This window comes from Pelobates fuscus, chromosome 11 (genome assembly GCF_036172605.1).
Source record: "Pelobates fuscus isolate aPelFus1 chromosome 11, aPelFus1.pri, whole genome shotgun sequence".
Classification (NCBI taxonomy): Eukaryota; Metazoa; Chordata; class Amphibia; order Anura; family Pelobatidae; genus Pelobates; species Pelobates fuscus.
In genome coordinates this window covers 119,208,004-119,227,087 of record NC_086327.1, presented here as the reverse complement: position 1 = coordinate 119,227,087, position 19,084 = coordinate 119,208,004, and the positions used below count along the sequence as shown (strand labels likewise).

Genomic DNA, 19,084 nt, shown 5'->3' with positions numbered 1-19,084 from the left:
GTGTACTGTATGTAGGGGGTTCACTGTCTGTGAAGGTGTACTGTGTTCAGGGGGTGTAGAGAGAGGGATATGGAAGAGCTTTACAGTTTTTACTTTAATAATTGTTTACAAAAAAATCCAAAGCATATTCCCCTTTCCCTCCTCTTACCTTGCAGGGAGGGGGTGGCACAATCAGATCCGTGGTGGTTGAGAAGGCTGCCTATCTATCAGGTACAGGGAAGGTCACGAGATGAGGTATCTCTCTTGGAGCTCAAGCACTTACAGAGACTGACCCATACAAACCCACAGACAGACCCATACACACACACATACACTGACTGATCCCCCCCCCCCCACACACACACACACTGACCCCCCACACACCTATACACACACTGACTGACCCTCCACACACTGACTGACCCATACACACAAATTGACCCCAAACACACACACACACACACACACACACACTTCTCTCCTGCTGCATGGGGGGCCAGTGTACTTCCAGCAAATGTTTCTTTTCCATTAGGTCCGCACATAGCAAAATAAATGGTGTAATGTTTTTGTATTATTTTTTTATGCTGCACTGATCTGTGTTTCTGCAGCTAAAAATCAGGCAATGTCAAATCGTTCTGGCCCTGGATTGTCAAGGAGGCATTTAGTGTTTTTGATAAATGTCTAAATTCCTATACTACACTTGAAAATGCTTCTAATATCATGTATATTCAAATCCCCCTTCGTATATACCTGCAGACAGTAGATATATATATATATATATATATATATATATATATATATGCATGCTTTTACAGTATGTTCAGATTCTCATCAAATGTGGGTGTTTTCTTAAATTTGCAATTCAAGGCCAATTTCGGTGCTTAAAAAATAAGCCCCAAATACTTGCAGTAATTTGTTCTGCAATGCATTGATATATTCCTGGGTTTGATATCTGTAAGATGTTGCATTGGAATAGATCGAATATAATGTTGGATTTCATGTCACAGTCAGCCCTGACCTACCGTTGGTTAGAGTAATTTAGAAGGTAGGTGTAATATATATATTTTAATCAAGTGTTTATAGGTTACAGCTGGAAATAACACACATGATAAAAGAATACAAGTAGGTTGAGCACATGCAACTAAAAGGACAATTTATGCAGAGGCACAACCATGGCCTGACATCAGGATAATGAAAAAACGTAGGTCATTGCGGATGACTTAAAGTCTCCGGGAGTCGGGAAAATGTATGAAGCGGAGAGAACATTACACGCTTGGCAGGCCGGCCGAGGAAAAAATACAGACACCCCCATTCCCCCGCCGAAAACGTAAGGGCCTCCGATCCGCAGCCTGCAGAAAATTGCAATTACAGTGACAAGTGGAATCAGTAATATTTTAAATATTCATGAGATGTGGCTGCGGTGATCAATCTGGTTTTATTGTCCTTGCTCTGCCTTCTGACATAAATAAGGAGCCACGGGCCTGTCACCCTCTTTATTATATTTTCTGTCTCTAGACTTGGCTGACTTCTAGAAAGGATGTGTGCCACTTAAACGAGGTGTGTGTACATATATTAGGTGTGTGTGTGTGTATGCATATTTACTTGGTTTAATGTGTGTGTAATGCGGTTTGTGATGGCATCTAATCTATACATATTCTACAAAGTGCATATATTTATATATCCATGCCTATAGATTTTTCTTTGTGTGTTTATTTTTACATATATGTATGTATGTATGTATGTATGTATGTATGTATGTATGTATGTATGTATGTATGTATATATATATATATATATATATATATATATATATATAATTATATGTATATATAAAATGTGTGTGTGTATATATATTTGTGTTAGGTGCTTATAATAGTACAGTGTGAAATACCATAATTAAATGTAGGATAGTAAAAAAGGGCAAGTCGGTTGTGGTGTGCCGGAACCGACGATGAGGTAGGCCTGAGAAAGAAGAGGGCCTACCCAGGAAAAAGAAATAGAACGGAAATAAAAGTTAAAATGTGGTGTGGTGGGAGGGTCATTCAACGCTGACCTCGAACGGTAAGGAGCAAGGTAAGGGGAGTGCCTTAAGTAGGCTAGGAGTGGAAACCAGCACCTCCCACAAATACAGGCCAAATTGCCTTAATACTTGTGTTAGGTGCTTAGAATAGTACAATGTGAAATACCATAATTAAATGTAGGATAGTAAAAAAGGCAAGTCGGTTGTGGTGTGCCGGAACCGACTATGAGGTAGGCCTGAGAAAGAAGAGGGCAAAAATTAAGTAATCAAATTTATTACAGACCACCAATACCGATACATTTATCAACCAGACATGTTTTTGAAAGCATCCCTTAATTCTTGTACTGGGTTCGGTATGTATCGTGAGTAAGCGGATGACTTCCAGCGCCCCAGTGTTTTTATAACATGAATTGGAATGTTGACACTGGAGGCTGTGGATGCCCTGAGTAGTTAGCTGCGTTGAGGCCCAGTTGAGTGAGCAAGGACCTAACGTAGGTCATGAAGGTTGTAGTGGTGAGTACTGAACCTTGTAATTGTAATAATGGTTGTGATGGTAGTAAATTATGATGCTGTATGTATGCATCAAGAACCCTACCGGGACACCACCTGTTATATAAAATATGTGTGTGTGTGTATATTTGTCGGTGCCGAAAGGCAGAATTCACATTGCCAGGAATCATACTTACAACCATAAAGACTTTGTCGAGGTTATTTACTAAAGTAAGAATTCAAAGTGAGTTTAAAGTTTAAGGTCAAAATGTAAACTAGGCTGTCAGTTCGACTTCACTTTGAATTTTCACTTTAATAATAACCTTGTCAGTCTCACTTTCATACCTTCCCGTCTACAAGTGTTTATAGGCAAGTGTGTATATAATAATGGACAATGGAAGAATTGAAAAGGGCTTGAGACTTATTCCTCTCATTCAGAAACCTGTGAGAATGTTCATGTGTAAGGCACAATATAAGTAACACGTTATCGTGAGTTTGTTAGAGACATAATTTTGGGTAATAATTCTGAAATGTGACAAAAGGCTACAGCAGGAATATCTCAGTTGAGGTGTTGGTGAACGTACGTTGGTTGAAGTATAGGTAAATAAACCATAATCCGCAGTTTGTCATGTGCCGACTACCTCAAACAGTCAAGAATGGAAAATTACATATTGCTATGTGACAGCAGTTGAAAAGATGTCAGTCTGATGTTTGGGCTAAATATCTAGGAGGTCATGTGACCACAAAGGTGTGTGGGCTACCCAGCAAAAAACTGATTCCATTTAATCAGGTGACAAACAGTGAGCTATGCAAACAGCCCTGCTTTTAATAATAGCCTTTCCTCTTCTTCCACAGAGCCAGAGCCTTAAGTTTGCCAACTAACTATTTAAGTCGACTAAAATTTTTGAGATTTAGTTGGTTAAAACTAGACTAAAAATAAAACCATTCAAATGACTAAAATACGACTAAAACTAAAATGGCTTTTTAGTCAAAAGTCTATGACTAAAACTAGATTGAAATTTGCAGCCAAAATTAACACTGCAGAGCAGTGCAACACTTTATCTGTAGCTGAATCTTACTATGTAGTAGATCTATTTGCAGTTGTACAAGTAAAGACATTTCCGTGAGTGGAATTCAGGCAAACCCCCTAAAGATATAGATCCGCCTACCTCGAAATTCTCATAGATTGTAAGCTCATTTGTAAAGTGCTACGGAATGTGTTGGTGCTATTTAAATGCTAATAATAAAGTTAAAAAGAAAGTCTAACAAAGTTAAAAAAAAAAGACAATCAAAAGCATATTCTGTTTATTATCAGTAAACATCTGTCATTACGTTGGCCAAAGCTTACCCTAGTTTACTTTTGACGCACTTGTTGACTATATGCTGCTCGCTGTGTTTATTTTATTTTAATATTTTTTTTATAGGGACTGAATTGCGATGTAACATGCAAATGCAGTTTGTACACCTTTGAGATTTCTCTAAATGTGCTTCTTCTTTAATTTAGGTGACCACCCATATGAGTGTGAATTTTGTGGCAGCTGTTTTCGAGATGAGAGTACTTTGAAGGGCCACAAGCGCATCCACACAGGGGAGAAACCATATGAGTGTAACGGCTGTGGGAAGAAATTCAGCCTCAAACATCAGCTGGAAACACACTATAGGGTTCATACAGGTAATTCCCACACAGTCTTCTTGGAAACATTATTTAGACAAAACTTGGGTATAGTCTCCAGAATTGGGGCCTCTTTGGCACATGTGGGTCCACCTGCACTTCCAGACCTGACCTTACCTTCGAGCTCTAGTGATCTCCGGTCTGGGACCACTGAGAGGCATTGCTCCGAGGTCATGGCTCAAGTGCTACCTTTTCTAGCTTGCCGAGCAGGCGCTGCTTTCACAAAGCTGATCTGCGATATAGCGGCAAACCATGTGGTGGTTGGCTGGAGGTCCTGTGATTTTGAGTGGTTACATGTGGGACTGTTGCTGGCACAGAAAAGAGGAATTGGCTAATAGTCTTTTACTTGTTGCTCTTTGCTTATTGTAACCCATACTCCCAGTATTTTCTCTATTATACGTGCCTTCTTTGCATGCCATGAAAAAATATCTTTGTAGTCATGTATCCATAAACATGTACGTTTTTTTTCCCATGCACTGCAAAAATAAAGAATATATTTTTTGAAATTTTTCACTACAGCTATTTACTGACCATAACAAGCTATTAAAGTGGGTAATTGTGGCTATAATTATCATTTATGGCATACTACGTAAACGCATGAGTACTTTTCTTATAGGTGCATTTTTTTCTTGAAAGCTTATTTGTCATCGTTGCCCATCTTTTCCAGGTGAGAAGCCTTTTGAGTGCAAGCTTTGCCACCAGCGTTCTCGAGATTACTCTGCCATGATTAAGCATCTCCGTACCCACAATGGAGCCTCTCCTTATCAATGTACCATCTGCTCGGAATACTGCCCAAGCTTATCTGCCATGCAGAAGCACATGAAAAGTCACAAGCCTGAAGATATCCCTGCTGACTGGAGAATTGAGAAGACCTACTTATACCTGTGTTATGTGTAACTGATCAGTCAAGATTGTCAAGGGGTTGAGGGACAAAGGTTATGTTATGTTTGGCCAAGCAATATGAAGAATATCTAGAAAAGAAACTTGCTGATGAGCAAACAAATCAAACACATCCACTCTGTTTAGTGCAAAAACCATCCATTGTAGAGATGTGGTTGGTCTGGGAGATCTGATATTTCTCCTTTTTGTAAACCTTTTTTTGTTCCCCAGTGGAAAAGTGAGGGGATTATAACAGACCACTTGCTTTTTGTGAGCATTTTAATAATTCAAAATTATAGCAATGGAGGAAAATACAGAACAACTTTTTGCCAAGTTTAGACAGTTACATGCTTCATAAGAGAGATGAGGAGTAATTAATTTGGCAATTGTTATGAAATGGTGGTCATTTTTGTGATCATTTGGTAAGAATGGGATAATTCTTACCAGACTGTTTTATTTCTCCAAAACGCTATTTCTTAACAAAAGTTGAGAGAGAAAAATGTAAGGAAAAGAAAAGTATAGTTGAGTCTGGTCATAATTGTAGTTAGTAATGTCATCTTTGAGTTCCTGTATTTACATTTCAAATTTAGAAATTTGAATTTTGCAAACCATTTTGAGTGGTTTTAGCGTTATAGACTTCCATACAGGTTTTCTTTTGTACCCTGTTTGTAGCATGACCAAACAGAGTAGACTGAATCAGAAGGGTTTCGTTTCTGCAGGAACAATAGTCAAATACAACCTTCATTTGTCTTTTGTTGTAAACCTTAGGTTTTTAGCACTGAAGAGGTCATAAAACCTCATAAATGGAACTTTAGGTTTAAGAACCTTCAAAGTCCATTGTTAATATTCACTTACCATTTCGACTAGATATTTTCATTTTGTAGTTTCTCCAGACTTAAGTTATGGACATGTAAATGATTAGGTGGTCATTCCTTTAGGGTTTAAGAAGATTTTGAAGCAGAGCACTTTGCAAAATTTATTTTGTTCTTCAAAAAATTACTTCATTCAAAAGCACTCACTGCACCATCTAACAAGAAAAGGTGTGGGAGGCTCAGAGCCCTTCAGAGACTTTTTAACAAACCAGTTCTGTAGACAGTAGGCCTCATTAGGTCATAGCAGGGTAGATTATATTGGGTAGCATCAGTTTGGGCCATCTGTAACAAGGCTAAGTGTCCAGTAAAAAACGTAGCCTGAAGATGCTGCTATTTTGCCTAACTGAATTTAGAAATGAAACTGGCCAAATTTTAACCACTCCTCTTCATGGATGTGTTTGGTTAATTTGCTTGTATCTTCTCTGTCTGCAAAATAGAATTAATCACAACATCCTTGTGTGTGTCGATGCAGTTATTCACAGAGGTCATGATAATAGGGGGCTGCTTCTTTGTATACGTTTTGATTTATAATTTTTTTATGTTTAGCAAATTGTACTTGAAATGTTTATTTTTTTTAATTTTTTTTTTTTTTTGAGCAACCTCATAAGCATCTTTGCCGCTGCCTAAGGAAATACCCTTTTTTTTTTTGTTTTTTCCATTTGAGACACATTGCTGGAGAAAGAATGTATCGAATCAAGAATGGGCAAAGTTAGATAATGTGTCCACATATATATATATAGAGTTTTTTGGGGGGTTGGAGGTTGTATATATTACTATTTTTTTATTTTATTTTTATTTTTTTGTACCAAACATGGTATTCGGTTTTGAGTTGACATTGCCCTTTTGCATTGTGCTGGGGCTGTTTTTGTTCATGTTCATGAAAGCTACCTCTTAACCCATTTGCTGCCATAGGGACCTACAATATATTGCAAATAAATGTTTTGTAGGCCTCTTTTGGAAGCAGATGGATATTTTTTTTTTCTCAGTTGTAAAAACACGGTTTTGTGTTAATCTTTTATTACGCTTAAGATATTATTTCCATCTCATGTTTTACTTCTATGTTTCTTTTTTGTAATTAAGCTGCATTTATATTGAAATACGAGGACTAGGGGATTATTTTGTAGGTAGCATAGATGGGGAGGACAGAGGAGTTTTAACCTTTTTTGCTACAGTCCTGCAAGAACGGTTAAGAAGATATTGCTGTTGTCTGCTTCTGCCATCTTTATCCCTGGACAAATAACATTGTGGACAATACAAGTGGGGAAAAGTGGTTCCTTAGTTTGACCTTTGTAGATCTAAGGTGGTATGTAGGTTGAGTGAAGGATATGTGGTTTAAACTTGAATTTGTGAATATTATGTTAGGATATTCTTTTTTTTTTTCTATATATTTTTGAGTCATAATGTGAAGGTGATAAAAGTATTAATTGTTTTGACAAATACATAAAATATATATTTTTCAGCAGTACAGTATGTATCAATTCTGACTTTTGCATTAAGCCAGCCTATATTCATGGAAGAAACTAGCAAGTTAATTGTAGTAAATTAAAGTTCATAAGATGACAAGAGAATAAATTACGAACGGTATTCCACAAAATAAATGGAAATATGTCTACCCCTCTCTGCAAAAGGGGTCTTCTCTAAATCCTCCTCCCTCAAGCTTAATAAGAAATATTAGAGGGGTTGAGGTAAGAAGATATTAGCAAAGTTGTGATATTTTTGTAATATTTGTTAGTCTTTTTGTCAGTTTGGCCTATATATATATTTTTTTTGTAATGTGAACAGGACTCTGTGTGTGTGCGTGTATATACACGTATGGTAACGCTGTTCCTTGCGTGTGAATTTGTAATGAAAATCCATACAGTATTGTGCATAAACAGAGACTGCTTCTGACTGGCATAGGAATTATAACATTGCAAATGGTTTGGTGCAGAGCAGACCTTTACAAAGGATAATCTGGTCCCATCAACACAATCTCAATAATATACATGTGGAACATTATTTGATGTTCTACACTTTAATTTACCATTTTTATCCTGCCTCCAAAACCACCAAGTTCATGTGTGCAAATTGTAAAAACACTCTTTGGATTATTAAAACTTTATATTTTTTTTATTTTAATTTTTTTTTTTTTTTACATATATCTGTCGTATTTCAGTGGAAAAAGAAAACAAAAACTAACTGCTTTTACCCACAAACCTAAATGCAACACTCACATTCCTGTGCCATGCCTATTCTACCATGTTGGAGAAAAGGCTTCTTTATTCTCTGTGCCTGAACATTTTTTTTTTATTTTTTATGAAAAATTGTAAAAAATGTTTAAAAAAAAAAAAAAAAAATGCAGGAAAACTGTGTCCATCCGTAAAAACTATGTATAAAATACTGCTGCCGTTTCTCTCAATTGTTCGGATTGTAATAGAGCAGCATGCTTTGGATATAAAATCAGGGGTGGCTGTGCCACTGGGGTCTTGGAATAAGGAATCCAGGATTTCATACATACCCTACTTTGACACTGGCCTCTTAGCACAGCTGCAAAATTTAATTATATAACTGGAAATTCTAAAGAGGAGACTTATAGGAAACCGCATTGTAATTTTATACTCTTTACAAATCTGCTACATATTAGTTTCTTCTTAACCTGCATTTGCAGATAGCATGCTACAGATTTTGATGTCCGTTTTTTAACTTTTTTGAGCTCTTCATATACCTAACACATAAAGCAAGCACTATCATTTTGAAGCTCATATGCTTCTTACATGGCTGGTCTTAATAATAGCATTCATTTTACACAACAACCGCTCTCAGGTCATTAAAGAAAAAAAATAATGGGTTTGCCAATCTGCATTTTTATGTTGATAGTAAGATTAAAAATAAATAAATAAATATTATGTGAGCTGGCTCATGAAATTGCAGTTAAATTGTAGCTTCCAATATCCGACTGTGAACATTTGTAAGGTCAGAAACTGAAGCAAAAAATGTATAACCAGCACCCATATCTGCATATAATACTTTGCACAAGGAATGAAAGTATTCTAATCCTATAAGTCAGGGTTATCCATAAGGTAGATCCCCCAGATGTAGAATTAAAACTCCCATGATGCTTTGCTGGCCCTTGGAACTCCTTTGAGAACGGCAAAGCATCGTAGAAGCCGTAGTTTTAAAACACCTTCCTTTTGGGCTCCCCTGCTTCAAATAATCAATGTGATAGACACACATTTACATACAATACTTTCACTCTTGTTGGCAAAGGAAACAATATTATTATTTACATTCTCCTCTGAAATACTGAATTCTTCAATAAATAATTTTTTATAATTCCCTAAACATATTGCCCCAAGCAACGTTAGATAACGGACTTCAAGTAATTAAACTAGAGCTTCCACAAACCTATTTTGGAAGATGTCAATGGATCTTACCTTGTATCTGCTGTAACTTACTGGGTCATGTTGTAAAGTAATGCATATCTGAGTTATATTGCATTATATTTGGCATTTTTTTTTTTTTTTTTTAATAAAATATCGAACCCAGACTTAGACGTCCTTATCAGACCTGGTGAGCGTTTCAGTTCTACGTGGCTCTTTTTTTTTTTTTAGATTTTTTTTTAGTGGTTTCAAGTTGCTCTTAACTTTTATTCAAAAGACTGTACAATAAATGAAATAAAATATGAGCATTGTTTGCTGATAATTTATTGATTACTTGCAGCGTCAAAAGATTTTAAGTGACCGTAAGTAAACCTGAAAGGTCTATTCAAGCAACTAAATGAATAGGGCTCAAGAGTTTGCAGAGTGTGCGAACATATGCAAACAATCTCCCAAACTGTCACGTCTTCTCATTGACTCAATTCTCCTTACTGTAGAGCCATCCCTGGGTGGAATCCAAAGCAGTCAGTCTGTGTCATAGTCCTTGTTGTACTTCTCATATAGTGTTTATGCATGTGCTCTGTAAGAGGCCTGGTTATACAGCATTATATTCTGTCCATTATAAGTGTGCAAATATCGTAGCATTACGGACCAACTGCCCAGAGGGACCTAAAAAGTTATTTTGCTAATTACTTTACAAGCCACCTTCCCTTTTGGTACTTTTTTATTTAGTTTTTTTTGTTTTTTTTTTTAATTTTATTATTTTTTTTCCCCCAAAAATTATTTTATAGCCTCTGTCGGAACAGCACAAGTGCCAGTTGCAAACGCTGTCAAAATAAATAAAATAAATTAATATGATAAAATAATAAAGTAATATAGTGTTTTATGAATGAATATTAACCTTTTTTTGCTGGTTGGTTGGCTGTATTTTACCATTCCCTGCAGCAAAAACAGGGTTAATTGCCAAGTCTACCTCAGCACCCTCTACCTGTGTTTAAAGGGTGCCCACTGGTTATGTTGCCTAAAGACTTTTTTTTTTTTTTCATGTTTTCCATTCTTTTTACCCCTATTTGTTTAATAGATTTTTTATTTTTTATTTTTTTTTTATTTTAAGCAGTGGCTCTTCATGGGAAAATTAAATAGAATACAGAGAAAGTACAACTCCTACATGTGAACGTGTTTCATAATTAAATCTACATTTTTTTTGTTTTTGGGTTTTGTTTTCAACCAGCTTTGCCATCCAGATGCTAATTCACCTTTGACCTGCATGGTCCAGTCTACAGAGTCTATTTATGCTCATTCATGAGATTTCAGGTGTATAATAAGTTAATGAATTACTATATATATAAAATTAAGAAAGAGCATCTGTCTATTCTATGGAATTTATATCATTGATCATTACATTGAAAATCACCTATAATTTTTGTTAACCTTTTTTAAAGAGGGGCTCTGTTTTTTCTTTTAAGTTTATATTAAAGATTTACCGGATTACGTCATAATCCAGTTTAGACAAGGTAAACATTGTTTCACTTTTTTACCCGCTCTATATGATTTCCCTATGCTGAGTGCAAGGTGCAAAGGATGCAATCTATAGCAAAGATTGACACGGAGTCAGGATGGAGGCACCCAATTGCAGAATAGAGAGGTGTGAAGTTCAACATTTTTATAAATTAATGGGCTTATGTAAACATAATATTACAAATCCAGGGAAGTTAATTACTGACCATAATTTGAACATACTGTCATGATATTGGCTCTTTAAGATAAGAAGCAAAGGAAAAAAGCTCAACTCGTTTACATACAATAATTTCTAATAATTACTTTATTTTTTTTACATTTAAAAGGCTAGAAGAAATAATGCAGGTTATCCACCATTATCAAATCTAGAAGAAGATATATGTTTGGATGCTGCATGGACCCTAACCATTAATTAAATACATTTATTGGAAAGAAATAAGTATTTATCTAACTCAACCAACTTTATTAAAAACTTTTTCTGTCTAAAAATATAACAAAGACAAAGTTTGAGCCACTGCTTTATTTTTTTTTTATTTTTTTCTTAGCTTTTTTTTTTCTTTTTCTTTTTATTAGCCAACCTTATTGCTAGACTGCTTCCTATGTTTTTCTGTCCTGGAACACATGCAGTAATCTCAAGAGGGCATAGCTACATGTTACTCTTTCTCGCTCTCAATGCCACTTTCTCTGTCCATGTATGTAGAAACGCATTTCTTCGTAAATACCGTGTCCCTTGTTCTTTCTCTTTTTTTTTTTTTTTTTGTTTGTTTGTTTGTTTTTTGTTTGTTTTTTCTGTTGTGTATTTTTTTTTTTCCTTTGCCGGAGAAAAAAAATTTGAATAAAATGCTGCAGGATTTTTTTTCTCTCTACATTGTCACTAAGTGAAGTTTGTGCCTTGTATAGCAAAGAAAATATTTTTTACATCCTACTAACAGTAAAATAAATTTTTTTGTAGTGAACATTTTTTGTATTTTTATTTATAAGTCTCATATAAAAAAAAATAGCAATGTTCGGTTGTATACCTTAAATCTGCAGTTAGAATAAAGTTAATTCCATTGTCACTTTGTTACTTTGAATTTCTGTCTTAAACAAGAAATGGTTTTGATAAAGTGCGTGTGTGTGTGCGCGTGTATGTGCGTGTGTGTGACTGTGTGACTCTCAATTAACCCTTCTGGTGTAGCTTTCACATGTTTCTTTTCCCAGTGAACTGGCTGCTATGAAAGGGTTAATTAGGATGATTACATGAATGAGAGACCGATGCATGACAACATAAAGACTCTAAAATCAGAGAGTCAAGGTTATTGGTGGAAAAGATGAAGGTAAATCTGTTAATATTCTGTTGCTATAGTAAATATGTGACACATGTTGGCTTTTAAAAATATTGTTTTCCGAATCCCAAGTGCAAACTGGCTTAATAGAATGGCATTAATGTGTTCTATTAATAACGTTTCATTTAGTGAATGTTCCCCATAGAGTGGAAGCTTGCCCTGTTTTAGTACTATATAAAATACATAAACAAATGGTTATTTACATGATCTTCAAAATGGGTGGAAGAGATTTCTTAAATCGGTACACGGTAAGTCTTTCTCTGACATCTGCCCTACGTATCTTATTCACACAAATACAGAAACAGTAGGTTACCTGGAAGTCGGTGTTACGTACCTAATACTGCTGGTATTAAATATAAAATAATAATTTCTTAAATAGTTTTTGCTTTAAAGGGGCAATTTAAAGGTGCAGCGTCTAGACAAGTTGTTCTCAAGTCCGTCCTCGAGGTACCCCATTGGTCCAGGTTTTCTGTCCATCTCCATTTTGAACTACAATAGCTACAGTGTGTGGGCGGCATCTTTGCAAGGGAAGTTTTAGGGGGTTGGAACAAACATGGATGACATTCCTAATGCCATGTTTAGTTAAAGGGTTACTCCAACCACCATGACCACTTTAGTGATTTGAAGTGGTGATGGTGGAAGGAGTTTGTATGTGCAGTGTCTCTGCTTGAAACACTGCACATATTGAGTTACTAACGCTTGTGTGCCGAGTGCTAGTTGCACGCTCAGCACACGTGGCATTGACAGCCCAGAGCTTATAACTTCCTAATGTCAGCCGTCTGCATGCCGGCAACAGATCTACGTCCCTTCACTCGTTCTCTCCGACGTCCCATCATTCAACAAGCCCTCCACGCATTTAGTTTTTTTTTTTTTTTTTGTCTCTACAGAATCTCCCTCCTCTCGCCGGCTCAGAGAGCGCACACATGCTTCTGAGCCGGTGAAATGGTTTGATCACAGGATTCTCTAGTGTAGTCTGTGATTGGACCACAGAGGCCCCCGAGGTCGTCAGACGGAGGAGGATGTCAGGGTAGGGGAGGGTGAGCGGGGAAACTAATAGAAATGCCCGATAGGGCATTTTAGCTTTAAAAAAAAAAAAAGGAATAAATGAACCATTTCATGGATGTGTAAGTAGAAGTAGTTATCTGGGCCATATTGTACATCGGATAAGGCACTGTAAACAATATCTTCATTTGGTCCATGGGAAATGAAGAGAATAAAGTAATTCCCTTTTAATTATTTTAAAATTATTGTGTGTGTGTTTTTTACTCTATTCTGGAAGTTGATGTATAATGGGACCACTGAAAGTAAGAGAAAGTGGTTGAATTAGATCGAGGCAAGTAAAAATCCATTTATAACTTTTTTTTTTTCTTTTTTTTTTTTATTCAATCTCCAACTAATACATCTAAACTCTTCGAAAAATAAAAATGCAAAACTTGGCCTCAGTTTGAGTCTCAGTTTAACGAGACACCCTAAAGGTGACAACGATTTTAAACAAAGTGATGGTTTACCTTTAACGACCTAGAAAACAAAGTAGTGCATTCTACCCATAAATATCATTAACCATAACCTTGTACCGAACAATAAATGAATGAAGTTAAAGAAGCAATCTTTAGTGGAGCGAATGAGCTCATAAATAGAAAGCAATAGAATGATGAAGAGTGGATTAAACTATCTTCTGCAGGAATATATCATGACAAAGAGTAACTAATTATAGTAGATTGTCAAAGTGCAATATCTAGTAATAAAGAAACAAAATAAAATGAGGATTGTTAGCTGCATGAGATATGTGTAGGATTAGAATTATTGTTTTTTAAGCATATAGGATTCTATAGCCGGTTCTACAACAAGAACACCACCCGTTCCTGACTCGCGTCTATAAAATCAATGAAGTCATTTTAAAACGGATAAAATAGAAAAATGATGGTAAGCTGGTGTTTGGTGGGATTTCAAGCAATCCAATAAATACCTACAATTGTAGACATCTGCAAGTACACAAAGTCTTGGTGAGGTCAAATATGCCCTTTGAAAGCAAAAACCAGACCCGCACTTGTCCCGCAAAAGAGAAAATGATAGCATGTTATTTTTCTTAGCTGTAATAAAATCACATGATGAGCAACAAAACGATTAGAGAGGGGAGAGGAGATTCAGCCTGCTGATGCATTTCGTGTACTTTGCTAAAAGACCTAGCAGTAAGAATAACCAGTATCCACATGAAGAGTTGGGTGAACCATGGAGACTCTATTGCATTTTGCATAAGGTGTTCTTACTCTTGAAATTGAGAATTATTGACCTTGCTATTTTACTGTAATAAAATTACTTTGGGGACCCTCCATCTTTTTTTATTTATTGTTTAATATTTCAAGTACTATACAAGCATACCGCTGTTATAAGGTATTTAGTGTAAAAAAGGGATAGGCAACCCTCGGCACTCCAGATGTTTTGGACTACATCTCCCCTAATGCTTTGCCAGCGTTATTCGAGCTGCAGTCCAAAACATCTGAAGGTGCTAAATAGTGATCTCTTTGAGCCACGTTTTTGGTGTATGTATGCTGTATGTCACCTGAAAATAAGTGCCTCTAGAGGGGATACATATTGATACAGATTGTAGTTCATCTGAATTGACTTAAGATGACTAAATAAGATGGCCTGATCTGGGGAATCAAGGAACGGTCAAATGTAATCAAAAGGAGATCTGATTTGTAAAATAGAAAAAAGAAAAACATGACTCCATTTTAGGAACAAACAGAGGAAGGAGCTACTATTGATGGGAACGGGAAAAACCTGATCTGTGATTACAAACGGTAGCTGATATGTATCACAGATGCTTTGGGTGTAGTATATGGATGCTGATGGGGTGGAATGGACAGTATAAAGACAACTTTCAGACATCCAGTGAAATTGGTTTTATACGCTGCCATACAACACACTTTCTAAGCATTGTAGGAGTAACATGCTGGGGTGCTTAAACTTACCTTGAATAAAGGAATGTTTATAATTCTTGATATATGCGATTATTTTTTACCACGTGTGCGTATGTGGAACATGTATTAGTGTGTACTTACTCATCTTTTAACATAAACTTCATTTTATACATTTCCAATTTTAAACCTCTTTTTTTTTTTTTCATCTTAATTCTGTAATTAGGCCCATCATAGCTCGTGAAACGCTTTCTCTAGAGACAGTCCCATATGTAAGATGGGAAGGGGGTTTAATTTTCACACCTTTATCAAAGCCTGCTTTTTGTTGCTTTTTAACGTACCATATCCACACTGCACAGTACATGTTCAGACAATACCTAGGGCAGATGCTAAACGGGTATTTCAAGCATGAAATATAGGACCCTGGACAGATTCGGCAGATGGGATTCAGCAAGATTTTTTTTTTTGGGGAAGCTTTAAGTGGCTTTGTTTGATAAAGATCCTGTCCTGCATAAAGTTAGGCACTAAAACATGTAACTCCACAGTCCTCTTAACTCTAAGCCTTGATTTACCCCTTCATGTTTAAAAAAAAAAAAAAAAAAAAAGCTGACTTCTGAAATGTATTACTGCTAGTAATTTAAGCCAATGTAGCCCAGATTTCTTCCACAGAACTCTTGCAGGCGATCATTTTTTAATGAGAGACTCGATGGATATGTGGCATCTGCATCCTGTATATGGGGCTGTATGATATTTACACACTGAAAGAAAGACACCAACCACAAGAAATCTACCAACATTTAAATAAACACTTCAAGCACCATAACAACTTCATCACACTGCAAATGTTATAGTGCCAGAGTGGCTTGGTACCGCCGTAGTGATTTGTAAGCAGTCAAATTATTTTACAATTGTAAAACCTGGTGCAGGAGCTTAACAGCTCTTCAGTGTTAGCAGTTGAGGTAAGGAATTGAGGCTGGTAGACCCCAGCAACAAAGTCAATGTGTTCTAAAATGGTTTGGCTACTTACGATAGGGGTGCGCCAGGGCACTCCTGGACCTATAAAAACTTCATAACCATGTAGTGGTTATGGTGCTGGGAGCTTTATCCACTACTGGGTGACACCGATCAGAATTTATCTGAATCTAATTCACTGCTAGGAAAAAGAAGAATGGATGGTCTAAGGTGGCTCGCGAGGCTTTAAGTTTGTTCCCGAACCTTCTTTAAACTCAATATTATCAAGACGTTGAGTTTTTTTTTATATTCTATATATATTCTATATTGGTTTAGCCAGCCCAGAGGTTTTTTCTTTTTTTTTTTCTCCTTTTTTTTTGTGTGTGGAAATATTATGTTTTCGAACCTCCTTTTTCAGAAGATGTTACATAACTTGATAATTGCCATTATTCTCTGCTCGGCAATACCTGGTCTCCGTATATATTATGCCATGTCCTGTATCCTTTTCAGTTCTTTGTTCCTCTTTAGCTTCCATTTCTCTGTTTTCTCAATACTCTTGCCTCAGTCTTATATTATCTCTCTCCGTTGTCAAACCCCTAGACTATTTGACAGCCATGGCAGAATTGCCTGTTGACACCTTCCCCGCTAGGGAATAATAAATGTTTTTTCCACCATTTGTGTTTTTACTGACCCCCTTACCCACGTTTCTATCTGCAACCCATTTTGTGCCTCTGCATATCCTTCTCAACATCGTGTAACGTATTTCCATATCCTACTCACTTACCTATTTTATTAACCCCCACAGAGGATCCTGATTTTCCTTTTCTCAGCCTGTCGGGCAGGTTCCCACCATGGCAGGTGAATAGAAAAAGGCAGGATATGACTTTCAGTCTTCGTCCTCCAACCTCACTACCACTGCAGCTTGAAGGCTGGAGCAGCCCTAACAGACCGGGCAAAAGAACATCAAGATCCTGTACCATAGTTCTGAGAAAGACATTATGCAGGATGACTGGGAGGAAGGGGGATATTACCCTTATACCTTGTCATCTTGCCACCCCCGCCACCTGGCACACAGATCAGACCACCCCCTATGCCCCTGTTTGTACACTACTGCTATTGTCCAGTTTCAAGAATCCATTCTATCTTTTATTTCAGGGTATTGTCCTCTGTTACTTGGAACCAATTCCGACCTCTATCAGAGGAGTGCAAAGTGTCTTCACAAGGTTTCATATCACTAACTGGTCCTGAGTCATAAGATTCATGGGAGTGGGAATCCTTCTCTGTCAGAGCAAGCTGCATTACTTGCATGGATTTAAAAAGGGGCACTCTAAAGAACATAAACTATAGTCATTAAATGCGAAATGGAAATTTAAAGAGAAAACGTGCAGATACACAGATGCAGCCATGTAGATAAATACAAAACATGACGTGCAAAAATAATTCTGAAACATGCCTATTGCAATCAAAGCACATTACTTCTACATACCATCATGAAATGTCCGATTCGCAACATTCCAATCAATATTTTTAAAATTCCAATAACCTTACTAGTGCATTATAACATATTTATTATATACAAATGCACAATTAAAATAACTGATGCTGCACCATGTAGTCTTCATGTTATCTCAGCGGAAGTGATGGTGGATGTTACAATATTACCTGTATCAGTGCCCTTCATCTTTTAACTACTTCACTACCAGACTCGAGTGTAAATGTTTTTAATTTCATGTATTTTGCACAACGACATTTAGTCCACCAGGACTCACCCACCCTCTTTTATACTCTAGGAATGATTACCAGCCTGTAGAGGAATAAAAATGTTGTAAATTAGCATTTTAAGTTTTCCTGCAAAGCAATCTACAGGCTGCGTTATGACACCATTTATATTCTAGCTATGCATTCCTTACTTCAAATCTTATGCTAATATTGCTTTCAATCAAAAAGTTTCTGGTTGTAAAGAGGTTAATATAGAACATATTCTAGTTCAGAAGAAGACCTTTGTTCCATGCACATGGGCACTTTTTTATTCCATGCAAAATGATTTTACACCATGTTCGATACTTTACTCATTCATCAGGTTTTGAAATTTTAAGCATGTTGATTAGAGTATTGTGGATCTAAAATGTCACAGTAGTGCACTTTTAGGAAACAAGCAAAAAGAATGTAACAATCATGAATTGTAGTATTTGATACATTAAAACTTAATTCTCTTCAAATGTACCTGGTTTACGAGTTCAGTTTATGAAAAGACAGGTGAACATCCGGAGACACTCGAGAGTAACATTGCAATATTAATGCGTATTACACCAATAAGCTAATGCTATTATGTATCAGTTAAATAATTTTCTTAAAACAGCTTTTTCCCACTTTTATTTCTTGACCAGAGTGAGAAGCTTTGCCGCCAGTGGTGGTCTTGATAAACCTACCTCTTTTGCTCATGTGTGGACGTAGTGGGGAGTGCCCCTTGTACTATCCCACTTTTACTTCCCAATAATGCAACACGAGACATAGTTGGTGAAAATAGGCCACAGCTTTTTTTTATTAAATATTTCACAAAATATTTCACCAAACAATATTACTAATACTTTGTATCAACTATATATTCTTGAATAATTTGAACATCAAACAACATAACTTAACAATGTTCCATTAGCATACCCACCCTTGCCAATCAATTATCAGTAACCTCGAAACTCACCTGGTCACTTGCCCTCCCCCCTCATCCAAACCAACACTGGCCACAAAACCTGGCTTTCCTCCAACACCATACTAACCACTAGCCGAACTTTGGCTCAGTGGGCACGTCCGTAATAAACCATACCTTAACTTCACCGAGGCTAGGGGAGTAATCGGCTCCACTTTCCTTCACACCCGTTGGACTCCCCCAGTCCAACCCACGATTGGCAAGGACAACCGCCCGCCTGCTGTGACGAAAGGCAAGTGAGAAAACAGTGAAACAGAGACAAATAATAAAAAAAAAAAATAACCTAACTAAAGGGAGGGAGGGCAGGAGGGAGGGGAGCAATTCCTAGCCAATCCTAAAATGGCAGGGCGGAAGTACCTAACATGTCTCCTATTTATACCCCCTACCCTGCCAATCAC

General features: G+C 36.7%; 1 protein-coding gene across 2 annotated transcripts in view; it reads left to right on the top strand.

Annotated features, from left to right (window-relative positions):
• Positions 1-5,163, top strand: part of ZBTB16 (zinc finger and BTB domain containing 16) — a 127,474-nt gene extending 122,311 nt beyond the window's left edge. For both annotated transcript variants that reach the window (XM_063436615.1, XM_063436614.1), the window contains 2 exons: positions 3,993-4,160; positions 4,828-5,163. In XM_063436615.1, the coding sequence (XP_063292685.1) occupies positions 3,993-4,160; positions 4,828-5,057 (398 nt within the window). In that variant the 3' untranslated portion in view covers positions 5,058-5,163. The remainder of the gene's footprint in view (positions 1-3,992; positions 4,161-4,827) is intronic.
• Positions 5,164-19,084: the final 13,921 nt, after the last annotated feature.